This window comes from Piliocolobus tephrosceles, chromosome 5 (assembly GCF_002776525.5).
Source record: "Piliocolobus tephrosceles isolate RC106 chromosome 5, ASM277652v3, whole genome shotgun sequence".
Classification (NCBI taxonomy): domain Eukaryota; kingdom Metazoa; phylum Chordata; class Mammalia; order Primates; family Cercopithecidae; genus Piliocolobus; species Piliocolobus tephrosceles.
In genome coordinates this window covers 28,472,183-28,492,312 of record NC_045438.1, presented here as the reverse complement: position 1 = coordinate 28,492,312, position 20,130 = coordinate 28,472,183, and the positions used below count along the sequence as shown (strand labels likewise).

Below are 20,130 nucleotides of genomic sequence, written 5' to 3'. Positions count from 1 at the left end.
TGTCTCTGCAAAAAATGAGACAAGGTCTTGCTATGTTGTCCAGGCTGCTCTCAAACTCCTGAGCTCAAAACATTCCTCCTGCCTTGGCCTCCCAAAGTGCTGGGATTACAAGAGTGAGCCACTACACCTGGCTATATTTTTTTTAATATGTAATTTATTTTACTTTCATTTTGCTAACAATAATTCCTGAAAACCTTGGTTCCTAGAGGTCTGTAGTAGCAGAGGAAATTAGAATTCATATAACCTGCTGGATATGGTTGTTTCTGCCTGAAATCCTAGCTACTCAGGGAGGCTGAGGCAGGAGAATCACTTGAGCCCAGGAGTTCAAGACCAGCCTGAGTAACGGGAGAGGCCCTGTCTTCAAAAAAATAAAAATTAGATGGGCGTGGTGGCACATGTCTGCAGTGCCAGCTATTCAGGAGGCCGAAGTGGGAGGATCACTTGAACCCAGGAGTTCAAGGTTACAATCAGCTGTTATTGTGCCACTGCACTCCAGCTTGGTGACAAGAGTGAGATCCTGTGTCAAAAAAAAAAAATTTGTGTAACTTGCTCTGCTAGACACAGATCGAGGCTGACTCATCTAGAATCTTCCCAAGGTCCTGAGTTGAAGTGATGTCAGGAGGCCAAGAATTGTTACTCTCCTGTTTGAGTAAAAGCAAATTTGGAAAAAAGTTATATTCACCTTCTGGAGATTTTTGCTTGCAGAGACACTAAGAAGTTGTCCCTTTCTGTGCCAGCATTCAATTCTGGCATTAAAAAAATCTTGGCTAGTATTTGTTTCCAATCTCTGCTGACACAGTGGCTGCTCGTGTAAAACAACTCTGCATGTTCTGAGTCTTTAACAATGAAATTGACCAGAAAAAATTACTATTAAATAAGCTACCTCCCATGCCCATTAAATTCCTCTTTGAAGTTATCTCGAGGGTGTATTTTCCTTTTCTCTTTAAAACTAAACCTTTTCTGTGAAATAGTCACATATATCTAGACATACTCTAGAAAACTAATGAAGCTTTGTCATAAGAGAGAATAGTAACATTTTTCTATTGTTTCTTAATACCCCATTTGAAGATGTTAGTAATTAAGGCCCAGTTCTGATGATATTGATAACTTACATGGCCCTAAAATAGTTGTTCTTGCTACTAATTCGTGCACTTGTAGAGGGCAATGATCCATGATGATATATGAATCTAATCTCTTCACTAGAAAAGCAAGTACACTAGTGAACATTTAAGATGTTTCATTTCTAAGTAGGGTACTGGGATTCCTGTTTTCCAGAAAAACTTTGCTTCACCATTTCTTTCCCTCTACCTTCAAGAAAGGAAGCAGAAAGCTTCACCATTTTTGATGACATTTCTAGGACTGAAAATTCCCCAATGGGCTCAGAATATAGAAATTATTATGTAATGACATTTGTGCAGTTTTATCAACTATTTCGTTTAAAAAAAAAAAAAGAATACTCCAGGGACTACTTTAACACATTGGAAGAACTGCCTTCATTTTAGAGTAGATAACCCCCATTAATAAAAAAGGCCGGGTGCAGTGGCTCACGCCTGTAATCCCAGCACTTTGGGAGATTGAGGCAGCTGGATTACCTGAGGTCAGGAGTTTGAGAACAACCTGGCCAACACAACGAAACCCTGTTTCTACTAAAAATACAAAATTAGCCGGGCGTGGTGGCACATGCCTGTAGTCCCAGCTACTCGGGAGGCTGAGGCAGGAGCATCACTTGAACCTAGGAGGCAGAGGTTGCAGTGAGCCTAGATTGCACCACTGCACTCCAGCCTGGGCAACAGAGCGAGACTCTGTTTTAAAAAAAAAAAAAGAAGGAAACATGGCTTCCATTTTTCTTCTCCAAGTCATGAATCAGTTCATCCCTTTCCTTAGATCTGCAGCTTCACCATTCTTCCCCACTCACAGTGGCTGCTTTTACATAACAAGGGGATAAGCAACCTTTGTAATCTACTGCAGGACAAGGATTTTTGTTTTTGGCAAATCTAATATTGATACAATTGTAGACTTTTAAAATCGAATCTTATATTCATAAACAAAATTCTACTTTTCTAGTATGTATTAGCCTCCAGAATATACTTCATCTTCATACTTCTAGTTGCAAGCGTTTGCAACATATGTCTCCATTCTAGTTGTCAATGAAGAGAAAACCAAAAGAAAAGTTAGGGGCATGGCACTTTTTCTTGGATAATTTCCAGCTTAGGCTAGTTTTGATATGAAGGGCAAATTTCTCATGAAGTTAAATGAAATTGAATCTTCAGAGTCTGGCTCTTGCATAAGGCCTTATCTAAGGCTCCATAGCTAACAAATTCTATAAGCTTTGGGTTCCGCACATCTAATCTGCTTTGTTAAGAAAAAAATTCGTAATCGTAATGATCAGAGTACCTTTTTTCACTTCTGTCAGTGGAAACCATTTTAGATATGATGGCATAATGATGATGACCTTTTAGACTAGTATATATATTATGCCACACTACCCCAATAATTTGACATAAAAAACAAGTTTCAAAGTACTAGAAAAGAATTGAGTGTAAATCTCCATAGCATTGCATTTATATCAATATTCCATTTGATTAAGGACCTTAGGTTTGCTGTAGATTATTTAACTTTGTTATTCTTATGATTCTTTTCAGAAATAAAATGATATCAACTCTAGGACTGCTGTAACCTTTATAATGCTTCAGAGCTCAGGCTCCGAGGTCACATAAACCCAGGTTTACATGTCCTGCTTCTGCCACCTACGAACCAGATGACCTCAAATTCCTCATCTCTAAAGTGAGCATAATTCCAGTTTCTGTCCCTGGTGGTGCTTGTGATGATTAAATGATAGACTATGTGTACCATGTCTAGCGAAGAGTAAGGACTCAATATTAGCTATTGTTATGTATTGGTAATAAACTATTTGTAAGAAACATGTTTTCTAAATGATTGCCGAAAAGCCTAAATTAACCTCTGGCAATAGCAGTTACAAATTATCCCAAGCATGGCTAGTATTTTCTCCCAGGAGGAGCAGTTAAGAAAATAGCTTTGAGAATAATGTAGACATTTTTAGAGCTGTCCAGAGAAAGGGAAAAAGGTTATTTCTTGTTATTCCAGAGGCAGAATTAATAACAATGAGTGTAATTCCCAAGGAAATAGTTTGAGATTCTGTAGGAATAATTTTCAGTTATAGTACCCTAACAGAGGTAGCTAACTTTGTAAGCTGATAAGAACTATTCCTACGAGGTCCTGATAAAACATGAGGTAAGGGATGTTAAGAACCCTTCCTCTTCATTAGTCAATGCTACTTCATACGTCTAGCCTTTACCACCTACGTGAAAGTTTAACTTTACAGTTGATTAATTTATTCAAGTTCTTGTAATAATATTGAAAATTGGATTTAATTTTACCATTTGAAAGGTCATTTTCATATGGCTTTTGTCTCTATGAAGATTTTCATCATCATATAGAGATTGTGTGTACATATTCTCCTTCGTTAATTCTTTAAGAGAACTAGACCAATTGAGGAAAAATTTGATAAATTATATGTTGATTCCATTGCATGACATTCTTCTAATACAATTCCACATTACTAAATAGGGTCCTAAATCAACAGATAAAAACCAGCTAATAAACTCTTTGCTACCACTAGCACTGAACTGAAGAAAAATTTTTTCATTGTTTTTGAACATGGGTGTCAAATGTCAGAGACTGCAGTACCATCTTCACCCTATTTTTAACAACCTACTTGAGTACATAAATTACCGCTTCCTTTTCCCTTCCTGTGTCATCTAGTACTCCCCATTTAAAGAGAATGAATGAAATGAAAGTTTAAACTGTCTTGATGTTGTTAATTGCTTTGTAAGATGTTTCATAACAGGAAAGTGTTTGGCACGCACTCAATAGCTCGGAATATTAACATCTTCAAGGTCGTGAGGTTCTTAGTGTGTGTTTAAAATGGTTGCGGAAAGGAGTAAAAAAGTGTTTTTTTTTTTTCATAATATTTGTCTCTGCAAAAGAGCGATAATGGTATAAGGGATGGATGTGAGCTAAACCTTAGTACAGTTTACAGTGTGAAATAAGAACAGATTTTCTTTTTCTTTTTTTTTTTTTTAGACTGAGTCTTGTGTTGTCACCCAGGCTGGAGTGCAGTAGTAGTGTGATCTCGGCTCACCACAACCTCCGCCTCCTGGGTTCAAGCAATTCTCCTGTCTCAGCCTCCTGAGTAGCTGGGATTACAGGTGCCCACCACCACACCGCCTGGCTAATTTTTGTATTTTTAAGTAGAGACGGGGTTTCCCCATATTGGCCAGGCTGGTCCTGAACTCCTGACCTCAGGTGATCCACTACCTCAGCCTCCCAAGAAAGAACAGCTTTTTAAGGGACCATACTGGTAGTTAGGTTTGCTTCCTTGATGACAAAGGAAAATTCTGAAAACCATTTTTAATCTACTCGAGCATGTATCTGAGGCTATGCACACCAGGCCACAGTCCTACCAGTTTTCTGCCTGTGACAGGCAATACCCTTAGACCAGTAGCAACAGAGCTTGCTGGGAGGAAAGGAGAAGAAACTCAGAGGATTTTCAGACATTTGAGAGCTAAATTAGAAGGATTCAAATTTTCTGTACTAAGCTATGTAAATCAATTTGTATCACATTTGGTTTTTTGCCGCACAGAAATTAAAAACCGGTTATTGCAAACTCAAATATTATTTTGACCTTGTAAAATAATTACATTTCAACCTGTACATTGTGATTTGTTATTAAACAAGTGAAAAGACCATAATTAGGCAAAAATATAACTAAATAATTGTTTTGGCTATGACTGGACAAAATCTTCATCGCAGACTGTCACGTGAGAGGCGCAGAGCCCATGTCTGTCAATGGGCATGGATGACATTGACAGGCTAAAGACATAGCAAAGGAAAAAGGAGAAATAGAAAAAAAGGAAGATAATAAAAAGGGAGGTAGAGGGAAGTAAGGGGAGGAAAAAGGGTGGAGGGGAACAGAAAAGAATTTCCAAATGATAAAGTAGTGATTGCCATCAGTAATTGTGTAAGATAGTGATTCCCATATGTTTGCATTTCAGAGTAGCTACATAAAAAACGGGGTGGGGGTGGATAAGCTGGGTATTAACGTTTTTTCCATGTAAGGACATTAAAAAGACAAACACATTTTTTTTTCTAATTTACTTTAATTTTTGCCTCCCTCTCTCTATACTTTTCGTTTTGCCTGAACTGGTAAACATTTCATCATAGGTTAGTACTGGTATGTGCATGGGAACCACTTATCTAATATTACCAATTTTAATATAAAAATTTAGTAGAGTTGGCTGGGCACGGTGGCTCACGCCTGTAATCCCAGCACTTTGGGAGGCCGAGGTTGGCGGATCACCTGAGGTCCGGAGTTCAAGACCAGCCTGACCAACATGGAGAAACCCACTGTCTACTAAAAATACAAAATTAGCCGGCATCGTGGGAGGTGCCTGTAATCACAGCTACTCGGGAGGCTGAGGCAGGAGAATCGCTTGAACCTGGGAGATGGAGATTGTGGTGAGCCAAGATCAAGCCATTGCACTCCAGCCTGGGCAATAAGAGCAAAACTCTGTCTCAAAAAAAAAAAATATATATATATATATATATGTGTGTGTGTGTATATATAAATTTAGTAGATATATATTAATTTAGTAGATATATATATATATATTTAGTAGAGTTTTAAAGGATACTTTCAATTCATTCAGTTTTTCCTCCATTCAGTGTTTACTGAAGGCTCAGTAGGTATACAATTTAAGTTAGCTGTCAGATGAAGAGAAAGGAGTGATGGTGGGACCTGAAAAGATTGTGTCTAGCAGATGGAAAGACTTGTATGAATAAGGTAGCAGGAATGCCCAGTGATCTGCTCAAAAGCCTGGAACTGGCTCTCTTAGCAGTAGGGAGCCAATGAAGGTTTTTAAGCAAGGAGAGGGATCATGAGGGCTATGCCAGGGTGTGATCATAATGTCAAAGCAATTTAAAGGAGGTGACAAGGAGATGAGCTAAAAGGGCTGTTGTAAGATTGGAGCTAAGACTGCATTATAGGATCTAGAGGTGGTTGAGGTCATGCGGATGAAAAGGAGACAGCAAGTAAAGTCCTGTGGAAGTGGAAATGGGAAGGCTGAGCAGCTGTGCAGTGGGGAAGGAGGAAGATATACATTCTTTTTAAGGAAGACTTTTGTAAATTATAAGAGGATTCAAAAATAAATTTCAGATACTTCTAGAGTATGTAAGGAGGAAGAAGTTATTTTTCATGACTGTTTTAAACAATGAAAAGGTATAAGCAATAAGTTTATGTAATGATGGAATTGAAAGCTTGTTCACGGGGAATTCTAGATAGTTGGATGAATCATAAAAATCTAAAAAAACTTCAGACTACTGGGTATGTCAAAGAGAGTAGAAGCTGGGCGTAGTGGCTCATGCCTGTAATCTCAATACTTTGAGAGCCTGAATCAAGAGGATTGCTTGAGCCCAGGAGTTCAAGACCAGCCTAGGCAACACAGTGAGATCCCCCCCTCTCCACAAAGCATAAAAAATTAGCTGGGCGTGGAAGTGCATGCCTGTGGTCCTAGCTATTCGGCAGGCTGAGGCTGGAGGATTTCTTGACCCCGGGAGGTTGAGGCTGCAGTGAGTTATGATCACCGCTGTACTCCAGCCTGGGTGACAGAGTGAGACCCTGATTCAAAAACAAACTAAAAATGTGATTTTTTGGTTTTTTGGAGGGGGTATGGAGAGAAAGAACAGAGTTGTCTTTTGTGTTTATGATAACTTTTGAACTTGTTTCTTAATCTGCAAAACAAAGAACAGCATACTGGTGATTAAAAAAAAAAAAAAAAAAAAAGGAATGTAGCCTAGAATTCTGGCACTAGCAACTGTGTTCTCTTAGTGAAGTTACTTCACTCGTCCCTCAGCCTTACTTTCCTTGTGTTATGTATAACAGAGATGATAGTGATACCTATCTTGTAGGGTGTGTGTGTGTGTGTGAGAGAGAGAGAATTGAATGGAATGAGATAATACATGTGAAACACCCGTCCATGAGAGCTTGGCATATAGTAGGTGCTCAACAAACGGCAGGGACTTCTTTTGTTCTCAGCAATAACACTTAACAGAGCATTGGTAGGTCTATCCCTTTTTGGTACTGAAAAATATTTTGATAAGATGTGTATTTGAGATTGGGTTTATGTGAAAGAGGACGACATTCCAGGACACACAATAATTTTTATGAGGGCATTTTCAGCTGGGCACAAGGATCAAGCCTTTCTCGTCGTCTGGATTGCACAGTTTTGCCACAGGTTCGTTGTTTTTTACTGTGTTTTTAACGCAGAACATGAAGGGATTAAGAAATGCCTTTAACTCATGTTACATTAAGTAGCAGAAATTATCAGATAGAGGAATTGGGGAGGGAGAAAAAAAGGCTCGGTAGTAACTCATGGCTTCCTAAGCAAGACAGCATGTAGTTACAGTTTTGAGTTGAATATACATTCTGGCAGTTTAATCTGATCAGACTAACTTGGGGGTAGGTGCAACCCGTCGCTTCCACCCTTCGCCTCCTTTAACCAAAGCCGCCCAGAGTGCAATTGCCCAGAGTTTAAACAATGCTGTGAGTTGCAGCTTCTAATTGGAGAGGCAGGAAGCCCTTCCCTGGACAGACCCCGCCCCTCCCCGTGCGAATCACCAGCCTGCGGGGAGGAGCTGGCCAATGCTAATGAGCGAGTTGCCAGGCGAGACAGGAACTTCTTTCCCCTTCTCTGGGTCAGGATCGCAGAAATTATGCCCCTTCTCTCACCATGAACTGGCTCTCCAGTTCCCGGGGAGTGGTGCTAACAGCCTACCACCCCAGCGGCAAGGACCAGGCCGTGGGGGACAGCCATGCAAAGGGAGGGGAGGAAGCCACCTCGAGGTAAGCCTTTGGAAGCTGAAAACAAAACCAAACCCTCTTACCTGCTCCAGGGAAAAAGTGACAGGGAAGTTGGCGTGGGGAGAAGGCAATTCCATCTGCACGTCGAACCTAAGCTCATGCAGCAGCAGTAGCAACGTTTGGCGTGATTTTTATGTACTTTTCATCTCACCTAGTCCAAGTGTGAAATAACCCATATGATTACTGGTGAAGACGGACAAGAAGGAACTGGGGAGAGGACTGTATGGGCTGTCAGACTAGGTGTTTAGCAGGTGCATTTGCACATGCTGAAAGATCAAATAGGTGTATCTGAAACACTTCCTTTCCTATGACATGGAATTCTTGAATGGGCTGAAGGCACTGCCACTGGAACTGTTCGCTGGGAAAGTCTGCCAAAAAGCAGGGAGGCTGTTCACTGTACTGTACAAGCTGTTGTTGTTAGAGTGTTTTTTTACCCCCTCTCTTTGTTGAAAGCAAATCTCTTAGGCAAAAAGCCCAAGACACTGGCCTGTGGCAATATGTTTCACATTCTTTTGTGTATGTGGATTTTTTTTCCCCCAGGCTTTCAAAAAGGAGTTTTTGTCAGGAGATAGCACTCTGCTGCTGGAGTGAAATGTGGTTAATGTTAAATCACTTTATAGGCAGAGAGGGCAAGTGTTCTATAGACCACTGAGGCACAAAGGGTACCTTTCTCCCTGTCTGTGTACTTTGTTCTTGTTCCGTTTTCTAAGAGCTTTTTTTTTTCTCTCCTTAATGACCTTCTCACTAGCTGAACATTTTTACCTCTATCAAGATATAAATCATAAATATTGGCCTAGAAGATTGCAAGAAGCAAATACTAACCTAATAGCCTAGAACACTAAATTAGTTATCAATAAGCACATTTCCTCCTCAATGCTTAATGTGATAATAAAACCTTCTTTGTTCTTATGTGACTTATGCCTGTGCCTTAAGCTGAAATAATGCTGCCTTTCATTTGTTTTAAAATCCCCAAATATGAGGGAGGGAGAAAAATCAAAGGAATGGCTGTAATACTTGATGTTAGACTCCCAGCTGACCGGAACTGTTTCTCACATAGCATCCACAATATGTATTTCATTGAATGAATTCATTTCCAAAGATGAAAAAGATTTGCTGCTTGTGCCTTAGCTGTGTTACCATTTCATTGTCCATCATTTTAAATGACTTAATGTTAAATCATTAAATCAAGAGATCTTGAAGTGTTTTCATCCATTTTTCTGTAATGTATTAGTAATTGTTAAGCATTAAGCAGCCTGCAACACCAACCCCATACCCAACCATAACTTGGATTCCACATGCAGTCAACATTGCCAAAATTATACAAGCACAGGACATTCTCCAATGACTTTAGGCTGGGATGGCCTAAGGATATGAGCAGAATCTTGGATCTTGATTGTGAGAATGGAAAGGACCTTAAGGACTGTGAGTCCAAACCTCTCATTTTCACATAGGACCCAAACCCCAGGGATTAGTTAAGTTTTTGGAAGGTCTGAAGTTCTAGGCCTTTGTCTGGGGCTGCATCTCCAGTTCTGGATACTCATTATTCTGTATTTGCAGTGTGGGTGGCCCATACTTGAGTGGGTTGAGAGAACAAGAGAGGATCAGACCATTCTCTGCCTAGGCTGAAGCAGAACCAAGAGGCACTAAGGTGGCAGGGTGGGCAGCTGCCCACCCAGCAGGTGCCCTGTGTAGGGCCACAGCTCCAGGTGGGCTTCTTTGCTGGCTGCCATGTAGCCTGCCCATACCAGACCCAGCTTCCCACCACTGAATTAGTTTTAGGGATCATTACTGATACTGACCGGAGAAGATGGGAGCCTGGTTTCTGGGCAGGGAGGAAGGAGGAAGGAGGGAGGAGGGCTAGTCTTCACTGGCTTTTACCCTTAAGGAAGGGGTAACGAATCAGATAAACTTGTTGTTGTTTTGAGAGACTGCCCTGTTTATCCTGGAAGAATTGAGATACTGTAATTGATATGGGGGAGGGGATGGATGGAAGGAAGGAGGATTTGAAGGTGGGATGGGGTCCGTGGTGACTACCTAAGAATGGTGATGGTGGTTTGGGGTGCGGGTGAACTAGACTTTGGCTTTGGCTGGGTTGGTCAGGTGATGTTTTAAGCACTGGGAAGCTGCTCCAAGGTGCAAGGTTGATGGTCGGTGCCTATTTAAAGAAGTTCTCCAAAAAGTAAAAACAAAACAAAACTCTTAAAAAGAGGCTACATTAGGCTGGGTGTGATGGCTCACACTTGCCGTCTCAGCACATTAGGAAGCTGAGGTGGGTGGATTGCTTGAGCTCAGGAGTTAGAGACCAACCTGGGCAAAAAAAAGACCCCCCCAATTCTCTACCAAAAAAAAAAAAAAAAAAAAACACACACACACACACACACAAACTAGGCATGGTAGCACATGCCTGTGGTCCCAGCTGCTGAGGAGGCTGAGGTGGGAGGATCACTTGAGGCTGTGGGGGCAGAGATTGCAGTGAGCCGAGATCACGCCACTGCACTCCAGCCGGGGTGAGGGAGCGAGACCCTGTCTCGAAGAAAAATAATAATAAATAAAATAAAAATAAAAGCTAAATTAAATTCTGCATTTCCTCCTACCCATTTAAAAGTTATAGGAGAGAGCATGGAAGTATAACTTTTCTTATCACAATATTTTGTCTGTAAATAATATGTTCTTTGAAATATTTAATCCAATATTTAGTTTCATGAGAAGAATTCATGCCTTTATAATGCCATTTATACATATGTATATGACTTAGTGTATTTATTGAAAAGTGTTTCTTTTTCTTTTATTTGAGATGGAGTTTTGCTCTTGTTGCCCAGGCTGGAGCACAATGGCGCGATCTTGGCTCACCGCAACCTCTGCCTCCCAGGTTCAAGCTATTCTCCTGCCTCAGCCTCCAGAGTAGCTGGGACTACAGGCATGCACCTGTAGCTACCTAACTCTTTAGCTACCTAAATGGACTGATGAGTGAGATATTTTTATGCCTTCTCTGAATAAATGTATGGCATTCATCACGTAAGGTCTTATTGACCCAACTTGCCATTGGTATTGGGTAGGCAGAACCAAGAGGCACTACACAGGGGTGACATAAACCCAGAAACCCTGGACTCTGGGGCCAACTTGTCTGGGGTCACATCCCAACTCTCTCATTCATTAGCAGTGTGACCTTGGAGGAGTTATCTCCCTACCTATAAATTGAACTTCATAATATTACTCACCTCATTAAGACAGCTGAGTGGGATGAACTCTGTCAAGCCCATAGAAGAGTGTCTGGTTTGTAGCTAGCTGCTTTTTCTTTAATACTAGGCAAAAGGAAAGAAAGTATTGAGTGCTAATTTTGTGTGTTTTTTTTTTAAGTAGAGTCGGGGTTTCTCCATGTTGGTCAGGCTGATCTCGAACTCTCGACTTCAGGTGATCTGCCTGCCTTGGCCTCCCAAAGTGCTAGGATTTCAGGCATGAGTCACTCTGCCCAGCCTGAAAGTGTTTGAGTTTTAGCCTAGCCATACCAAGTCTTTTTTTTTTTTTTTTTTGAGACAGAGTCTCACTGTGTCACCCAGGGTAGAATGCAGTGGCGTGATCTGGGCTCACTGCAACCTCCGTCTCCCAGGTTCAAATCTGCTTCAGCTTCAGCCTCCCAAGCTGCTGGGATTACAGGCAAGTGCCACCACTCCTGGCTAATTTTTGTATTTTTAGTAGAGACGGAGTTTCACCATGTTGACCAGGCTGGTCTCGAACTCCTGACCTCAGATGATCTGCTCACCTTGTCCTCCCAAAGTGCTGAGACTACAGGCATGAGCCACTGCACCCGGCTCCAAGTCCTTTTTTATTACCATTTGGTCTTTTGAAAAGCTGGGATAGTAGGGAATTAATATTTTTGGAAGTAATTTGTTAGCTAAAATTTTCTCCATTCCATTAGCCCTCTTTATCAGAAAACATTCATTGAATGTCAGATTAAGGAATTCCTCCCACTCCTGGTTACAGCCTCTCCCTTTATAGAGTTCTGTTTTTCTTTTGTACATTTCCTCATCAAAACATGAGGATTTGAAGAAATATGTTAACATTAGTTGTTATGGCTGACTTGTACACAGTTGAATGTTTCCAAAGGAAACCACTTTTTTATGAGTAGCTATATTTATAAGAGTTTGTTTACTTGTTTTTCAAGCAGGCTTCTTAATATTTACTTTAGAAAAGAATTTTTTCAAAGAATATTGCATTTTGTCTCTTCTTACTGTTCTCCTTTGACTTTCCCGTTTTAAGAGAAATGGTTGTTTACTTTGTATATTTTTTGCTAATATTTTAATATGAACATCAACCTTTTTTATTGGGCCTTTTAACTCCTTAGCTACCTAAATGGACTGATAAGTGAGATATTTTTATGCCTTCTCTGAATAAATGTATGGCATTTCATCACGTAAGGTCTTGTTGACCTAACTTGCCGTTGGTATTGGGTAGGCAGAACCAAGAGGCACTACACAGGGGTGACATAAACCCAGAAACCCTGGACTCTGGGGCCAACCTGTCTGGGGTCACATCCCAACTCTCTCATTCATTAGCAGTGTGACCTTGGAGGAGTTATCTCTCTACCTATAAATTGAACTTCATAATATTACTCACCTCATTAAGACAGCTGAGTGGGATGAACTCTGTCAAGCCCATAGAAGAGTGTCTGGTTTGTAGCTAGCTGCTTTTTCTTTAATACTAGGTAAAGAAAAGGAAAGAAAGGATTGAGTTTTGCAGGATATGGAATATTCTCCCTTGTTTCAGAAGCATTTTTCTGACTATCATTTTGTTATGTGTTAAGAAACCTGGGCATGATCCATATGCTTAAAAAATGACGTATTTGAGAATGAACCCTAAGGTAAAAGTTTAGGCCTTTGAAGTTTGAAAGACCTTGGAAATATTTTCTTGATCCATAGCACCATTTATGATTTGAACTTGTAATAATTGCCTATACTAGGCCTTTCTTGGGGGTATTGATGGGCATTGAGGTCTGCAAATATTGACTCTATGGCAAGATAGAATGTGGGTGGATCCTCTTTTGGCAGCTGGACTCACTCCTGTCTTTCTTCCTCTTCTTAAAACGACTGCTGCCCAGCATACCAAATGTTAAGAGGGCTATCATCTTTATCAGCTTATCTCAGTTCTTGACTTGTTCATGTCTCACCCATTCCTTGGTTCTGCAAGCATAATCATTCAGTCATTCCACATATAAGAGCTCTCTCTTACTGTGTATCAGGCAGTTGTTTAAATACTGGGGTTGTAATGGGGGGAAATAAACCAGACAAACACCTGGGTGCAGGGAGGGTAGCCTGGAGGTAAAAAAGACCTGAGCAGGTGACAGGTGAGCCCCAAATATCTGGGGGCAAAAATCAGAAGAAGAAGAGCTTTTAAGGCAGGTAGTGGGTAGGGAGTGTAGAAGCCTTAAGCCTAGATAGAGTAAGTCTGAAACCAAGTACCCAGAGAGCAAAGAGCCTGACATGGCTGCAGGGGTCAGGGTAAGGAAGAGGGAGGAAGAAGAAAGCAAGGTGTGAGTTGATAACCTTATAGAACATTTGAAGACTTGGGTTTTTGCTGAAAGAAAGATGGGAAGCCGTTGAGGGAGTGGGTTTTGAGCAGTGGAGGAAGAGAGCACATTTAAAAGGTCCCTGTGGCTGTTATATTGATTATAGAGTGTAGAAGCAGTGGTACTGCTCAAGAGGTTAAGGTGATGGTGGTTTGGGCCAGGGTTTCAGTTGTTTTAGTAATTAATGGGGTGAGCAGCGGAGTCTTTTGACGTTAGAGCCTGTAGGAGATGGACAAATGAGAATACCTGAAGATTGTTGCAAGGTTTTTGCCCTAAGAAACTTGTAATGTTAAAGTGATCATTAATTTAGATAGGGAAGACTTGCAGAGGGGTATAAGGGGGCTGGGGCAAATTGAGCAAGACATGAAGCTCAGTTTTTTGTTTGTTTGTTTGTTTCCAATACTGAGTCTCGCTGTGTCACCTAGGTTGGAGTGCAATGGGTGATCTTGGCACATTGCAGCCTCCACCTCCCAGGTTCAAGCGATTTTCGTGCCTCAGGCTCCCCAGTAGCTGGGATTACAGGTGCCTGCTTCCATGCCTGGCTAATTTTTGTATTTTTAGTGAAGATGGGATTTCACCATGTTGGCCAGGCTGGTCTTGAACTCCTGACCTCAAGTGATCTGCCTGCGTCGTCCTCCTAAAGTGCTAGGATTATAGGTGTGAGCCATCATGCCTGGCCTGAAGCTCAGTTTTGAGAAACATCTTTTTGAGATAAACATTAAAAGAGGAACATGGCTGGCTATCTTGATTAGTTCAGTGTTTTTACACGAATCTTCACAGGATTTTAAAAACCTATGTAGTATGCCATTAAAAAAGTTTCCGCATTCTGAATTTGTATATTACCTGATGGTGTGTGTGTATATATATATATATATTTTTGTTGTTGTTGTTGTTGGAGAAAAGGAATGGTAATAAGTTTTTATAATGCAATTATGTAATATGTAAATTTTATTTTTTCTAACCTTAGCTTCTAAAGCGTATTTCCTCATTCTAATTTCACATAATTTAGTGACTAAATGGATTTAAACCTGTCCATGGGGATAATTGTTTTCTGGATCAATCTATTCTTCAATTTCGTGACATAAGGGTCCTTTGTAAAGACATTTTCTTCACTGTAGTTTAAAAGCCCTAACCATAGTTTCTTCTTGAATTGTTAGAGGTTGCACCCAGTGTCCAAATGGGGAGGTCTTATGTTCATTCACAGACATGTGATATTTGCCTTTTGATTCCTCTCATTGACAAGACCTGTGGTTTTTGTGGGCCTATTAAAGTTATAATATCTTCATAGAACTTTTAATTAAGTTTATGCCTTTCAAATATAAGGATTTAGAAATTATCAGAACCATCCCCACCCACCCCCTCCTAGAGAAACTTGCTGAACATTTGCCTTGTTGTCCACGGCACATTTATTACTTGTGCATTGTACAATTGCACTGTGCTCCCTTGTCTCTTCTAAGGGGGGCTTGCTCTCATATTTTATGAATTTCCTAATATTTTGAGTTCTATTAGTATTTATCATACTTCTACAAGTGTTGAAGCAATAAAGACTCATAACAATTGATGCATTTAATGATGCACGTGATTGCCACTGGACTGCATGGGTGTTAGGCTTAAATCACTTTTGATAATTGGACCTATTGCCAGAACAAATTATCTGTTTCACTCTTCTTTTTTAATTCCCTGCTGGCTGTAAACATCTGTCTCATATTAGAAAGAGAACCCAGCATCCTAGAGGCGAAGACTGCCCCTGGCCACAGGGTCAGTTCCCTCTCTACTCCTTGCTCATGAATCTGTAAGGTCCATGCCCTGTGGCTGTCTTCTTCCTCCTGCCTCCTCTTCTTCCTCCTTCCTCTTCTTCTTCTTCTGTTTGTTTTGGAGATGGAATCTCGCTCTGTTGCCAGGCTGGAGTGCATGGCGCAATCTTGGCTCACTGCAACCTCTGTCTCCTGGGTTGAAGCGATTCTCCTGCCTCAGCTTCCTGAGTTGCTGGGATTACAGGCACGTGCCACCACACCTGTCTAATTTTTGTATTTTTATTAGAGACAAGGTTTTGCCATGGTGGCCAGGCTGGTCTCGAACTCCTGACCTCAGGTGATCCGCCCGCCTAGGCCTCCTAAAGTGCTGGGATTACAGCTCTGAGCCACTGTGCTCAGCCCTGCTGCCTCTTCTTGATTCTGCTCTGTCCAAAAGCCCTGAGAAGGCTGGCTCATCGTCGTAGTGGTGTCACTGTGATGAGGCCCGTAGGTGGTGGGTCTCAGTGGGAGTCGTTAACAGGATGGATCACCCCGTAGGTTTGGGGTTGCTAGACCAGGTATGACAACAGTCCTCTCCTGAACTCTGCTCTAGGTGCCCTCTGTCCTATGCCCACCCTTTCATTTCATACGACTACTTTGAGAAAGATGGTTTGTTCTAAATGTTTTATTTAGTTGATATTTAATGGGCTTTTTATTTTCTTTTGATTAAAAAGGGATACAGAATAAGACATCTCATTATTTGAGGAGAGTGGGGATGGGTCAGGGTATTGGGCATGGATTAGGGCAGGAGGAGCAGAAGGGATGTCTAGATCTTTCTGAAGGCACATTCTTTTGACTTCCATGTTTGTTTCTGTGAGCTGGCCAGGTTTATCCTTTTTTTGCAAGAAATAAACAGAAACCATGGAGACCTGTGTGACCAGTTACTACATGTGATTTTTTCCCATACTCAAGTCCACTAAGTATCTGAATTTCTGTGTTGAAAAAGAGTATGGCACTTCATCTCCTTTTCGTATGCATTTGGTAGAAGCTTTTTGGCTGTAAAGAACACTGAGGTTTCCTTATGGGAAATGAGGTTTATTACAGGGATCTGGGTCATAGGAAAAGGAGGCATCTCTTCTTCCCTCAGCAACTGGTCGTGTGTGGACACTCGTGGCATTTCTGCTCTCTTGGAGACTCTCGATCCTTTTCTAACCACTGGTTTTCTAATCTCATCATTTCAGCTTGAGCTTTTGGCTCCTGATGGATGCCCAGCCTGGTTACCTCCTGAGTCATCTTACATTTCATAGCTAACTGACCCATCTCTTTATTTCCTAATTTCGCTTTTTTTTTTTTTTTTAAGACGGAGTCTCACTGTGTTGTCCAGGCTGGAGTGCAGTGGCACGATCTCCGCTCACTGCAACCTCCGCCTCCCGGGTTCAAGTGATTCTCCTGCCTCAGCCTCCTGAGTAGCTGAGATTACAGGCACCCGCCACTACGCCTGGCTAATTTTTGTATTTTTAGTAGAGATGGGGTTTCACCATGTTAGTCAGGCTGGTCTTGAACTCCTGACCTCTCGATCTGCCTGCCTCGGCCTCTCAAAGTGCAGAGATTACAGGCATCAGCCACCGTGCCCAGCCTTAATTTCATTTTTTTTTTTTTTTGAGACGGAGTCTGGCTCTGTGGCCCGGGCTGGAGTGCAGTGGCCGGATCTCAGCTCACTGCAAGCTCCGCCTCCCGGGTTTACGCCATTCTCCTGCCTCAGCCTCCCCAGTAGCTGGAACTAGAGGAGCCCGCCACCTCGCCCGGCTAGTTTTTTGTAGTTTTTACTAGAGACGGGGTTTCACCATGTTAGCCAGGATGGTCTCGATCTCCTGACCTCGTGATCCGCCCGCCTCGGCCTCCCAAAGTGCTGGGATTACAGGCTTGAGCCACCGCGCCCGGCCAATTTCACATTTTTAAAAGGAGATCAGGTTTGTCCAGTTAATCTTTGTGAACAGGCCATAGTACATCCCCAGGCAGCTTATGATTTGGCTTGTTCCGGATCTTTTTAGAAAAGCAGAGTCTGTGGATAGGGAGATTCCTGGACAAAGGATGCGGCATCTTTGCTAAGATATTTAGGACATAACACATTTATCTGTTTCCTCATTTATGAAATCATATCGTGTAATGATGTCCTGCCTGCTTCACAAAGTTAATCATAAAGATCAAATGTGTAGCGTTTGAGAAAGTTAAAAAATTATACAAACGAACATTATTACTAAATCCTTTTCCATACAGTATCTTACAATTTCCCCAGGCATTTCACTTCATTTCACTTAACCAGAGTTGTCATACTAAACTTTTGAGTTTAATTTGAATTTTACTTTTCGTTATATACTCAGATGTAAGTTCATCGAGGGTGGAAACTTTGCCTGTCTTTTTTTTTTTTTTTTTAAGGGAGGAGTGTTCCTTTATACCTAACCCTTGGCAAAGTGCTTAGTCCACTTTAGGCAGTTACTAAAAGATTGAATGAATGAACGAGTGAGTCGGAGGAGGCGTAGTGATTGCACACACAGATTTTGGAGCTAGACTGCCTGGGTTGAAGTCCTACTTTCTTTCATGTAGTAGCTTATGACTCTGGGTTAGTTATTTAATGTTTCAGGGCCTCAAGTTTTTTGTTTCCTTCTGCACATGGGAATAATAATACCTAACTCAAGAGTTATTTTAAGGATTGACTGAGTCATCGTATGTAACATACTTACATGAGTGCTTGACGTAAAGTACATGTATTCGACGATGATAAAGGGCAAACTGTTAGCTGTTGGTGAATTAACTTGGAAATCGTATAGGGAAGCATCGTTGTGATTAATTTGTAAGTCATTTGGGAAATGAATGTTTGCTTCTAATGCATATGCAGTATAATGCCTTTATTTTAAAACTAATAGTGGGATAAGTTATATAAATAGCTCATATTATTTTAATACTACATTTAATATCCAAAAAGGACCTTAAGTGTTTAAAGGTATGGAACTCTTGTTAGGCCCGGGTGACTGTTTTGAATCGCTTTAATGCTTCAGTTTGGGTAGCTATAAAGTTGCAGAGTGTTTGTTACACTTAATAAGATGGAAAATCGTCTAGTGTAGAGCAAGGAAAAGTTATTTGCACATGTTCCTCAAAGAGCAAATTGACTTTAGGTTATATGAATACTTGCAGGTAAAAATACCAATGTATCGTTATAGCTAAAGTGTTTGAGAAAAGAATAATTGTTATACTTTTGTGCCCTTAAAATTTATTTATATAAAACAGCTGTTTTTGATTAGGCTGTTCTCATAACCAAGAAGTGATGTTTCATGGGGCAGAGTTCAGCTGAATGTATATCTGTGGCACAGATCTGGGGGATGTGTTCCCTTCACCTCCTTCTTGAGCTCTGTGCCCCATCTCCTTCCCATTTAATGCAAAAATTTGAAAACTGTACTGTTTTTCTCCTCATCTATAGAATACATAATAAACTTGCTTACATGCTCCAGGCTGTATGCTAGGAAACTATGTCCTCTTAGTAAGTTCTCCAGTTTCTCCCTACACCTACATTTCAAGTTCTTATCAGCACTGTAGTTCCTGCTTACAAAAGGCTCATAAGAGCAGGCTGCTTTGCTTCCACCTCTAAGAGACTGGGGACTTTTTTGGTGGGTGTGGACATAATTAGCGAAAGGATGAACTGGAGGGGAGGATAGAGCTGTATGCAATTAGAAATTTAGAAGCCATTTTTCATAGGGGAAAAATAAACATGATATTTAAATTCTATGGAGATATTCATTCTATAATTCTACCATATTATGGATTAATTTCTTTTTACTAGCCAGAAAACTTAAAACAGCATTTATTTGTAGCACCATTACTGTAGGAAAAGTTCCCAACTACAGGTTTAGAAATAAACTTTTCCAACCCAAATAAAATCTTCAACTAAGTTGGGGGTTTCTGTTCAATGTTTCTTTGTTGCCTCTCCAGACTTTTGTGATCTGAGAAGTAAAAGTTCTGATTTTTTCCTGCTTCTAGTTTTATCTTACTTTAGTACAATGTCCTTCCCCAGGCACATGGGAGCTTTGTATACTCCAATAAATATGCCTTTCTTTGTCTCCTAAACATGTGCCTGTCTTCTGTTAGGGATTATGTACTTGTCTACATTTGTCATTGATTTGGGAATATTTAGGAAGGTGAAAAATGACATACATTCTTGTGACTGTAGACGAATCAGATTATAGCTGTATAATGTAATTAATTTAGTAAAGTAAGAAGAAGTGCTTTGGCTGGGTGTGGTGGCTCATGCCTGTAAATCCCAGCACTTTGGGAGGCCGAGGCTGGTGGATTGCAAGGTCAGGAGTTCAAGACCAGCCTGGCCAATATGGTGAAACTCCGTCTCTACTAAAAATAGAGAAATTAGCTGGACGTTAGGCGGGGTGCATGGCTCATGCCTGTAATCCCAGCACTCTGGGATGCCAAGGCAGGGTGGGTCATCTGAAGTCAGTGGTTCAAGACCAGCCTGGCCAAAATGGCGAAACCCTGTCTCTACTAAAAATAAAAAAAATTAGTCTGGCGTGGTGGTACATGCCTGTAATCCCATTTACTCGGGAGGCTGAGGCAGGAGAATTGCTTGAACCCATTAGGTAGAGGTTGCAGTGAGCTGAGATTGTGCCATTGCACTCCAGCTTGGGTGACAAGAGCAAAACTTCGTCTCAAAAAAAAAAAAAAAACTGGACGTGGTGGTACGCACTACTCGGGTGGCTGAGGCAGGAGAATCGCTTGAACCCAGGAAACGGAGGTTGCAGTTAGCCAAGATCGTGTTACTGCACTCCAGCTTGGGCGAAAGAGCAAGCCTCCGTCTCCAAAAAAAAAAAAAAAAAAAAAAAAAAAAAAAAAAA

At 41.0% G+C, this 20,130-nt stretch overlaps 1 protein-coding gene across 3 annotated transcripts in view; it reads left to right on the top strand.

The window, feature by feature from the left end:
* The window catches only part of ARHGAP18 (Rho GTPase activating protein 18), a 194,535-nt gene that overhangs the window by 48,594 nt on the left and 125,811 nt on the right, over positions 1 to 20,130 (top strand). The window contains exon 1 of one of the 3 annotated variants that reach the window (XM_023230604.3): positions 7,711 to 7,921. The exons of the other annotated variants lie outside the window; for them this stretch is intronic. Within the exon in view, the coding sequence (XP_023086372.2) occupies positions 7,809 to 7,921 (113 nt within the window). The 5' untranslated portion in view covers positions 7,711 to 7,808. Of the gene's footprint in view, positions 1 to 7,710; positions 7,922 to 20,130 lie in introns of those variants that run through there. 3 annotated transcript variants of the gene reach the window in all.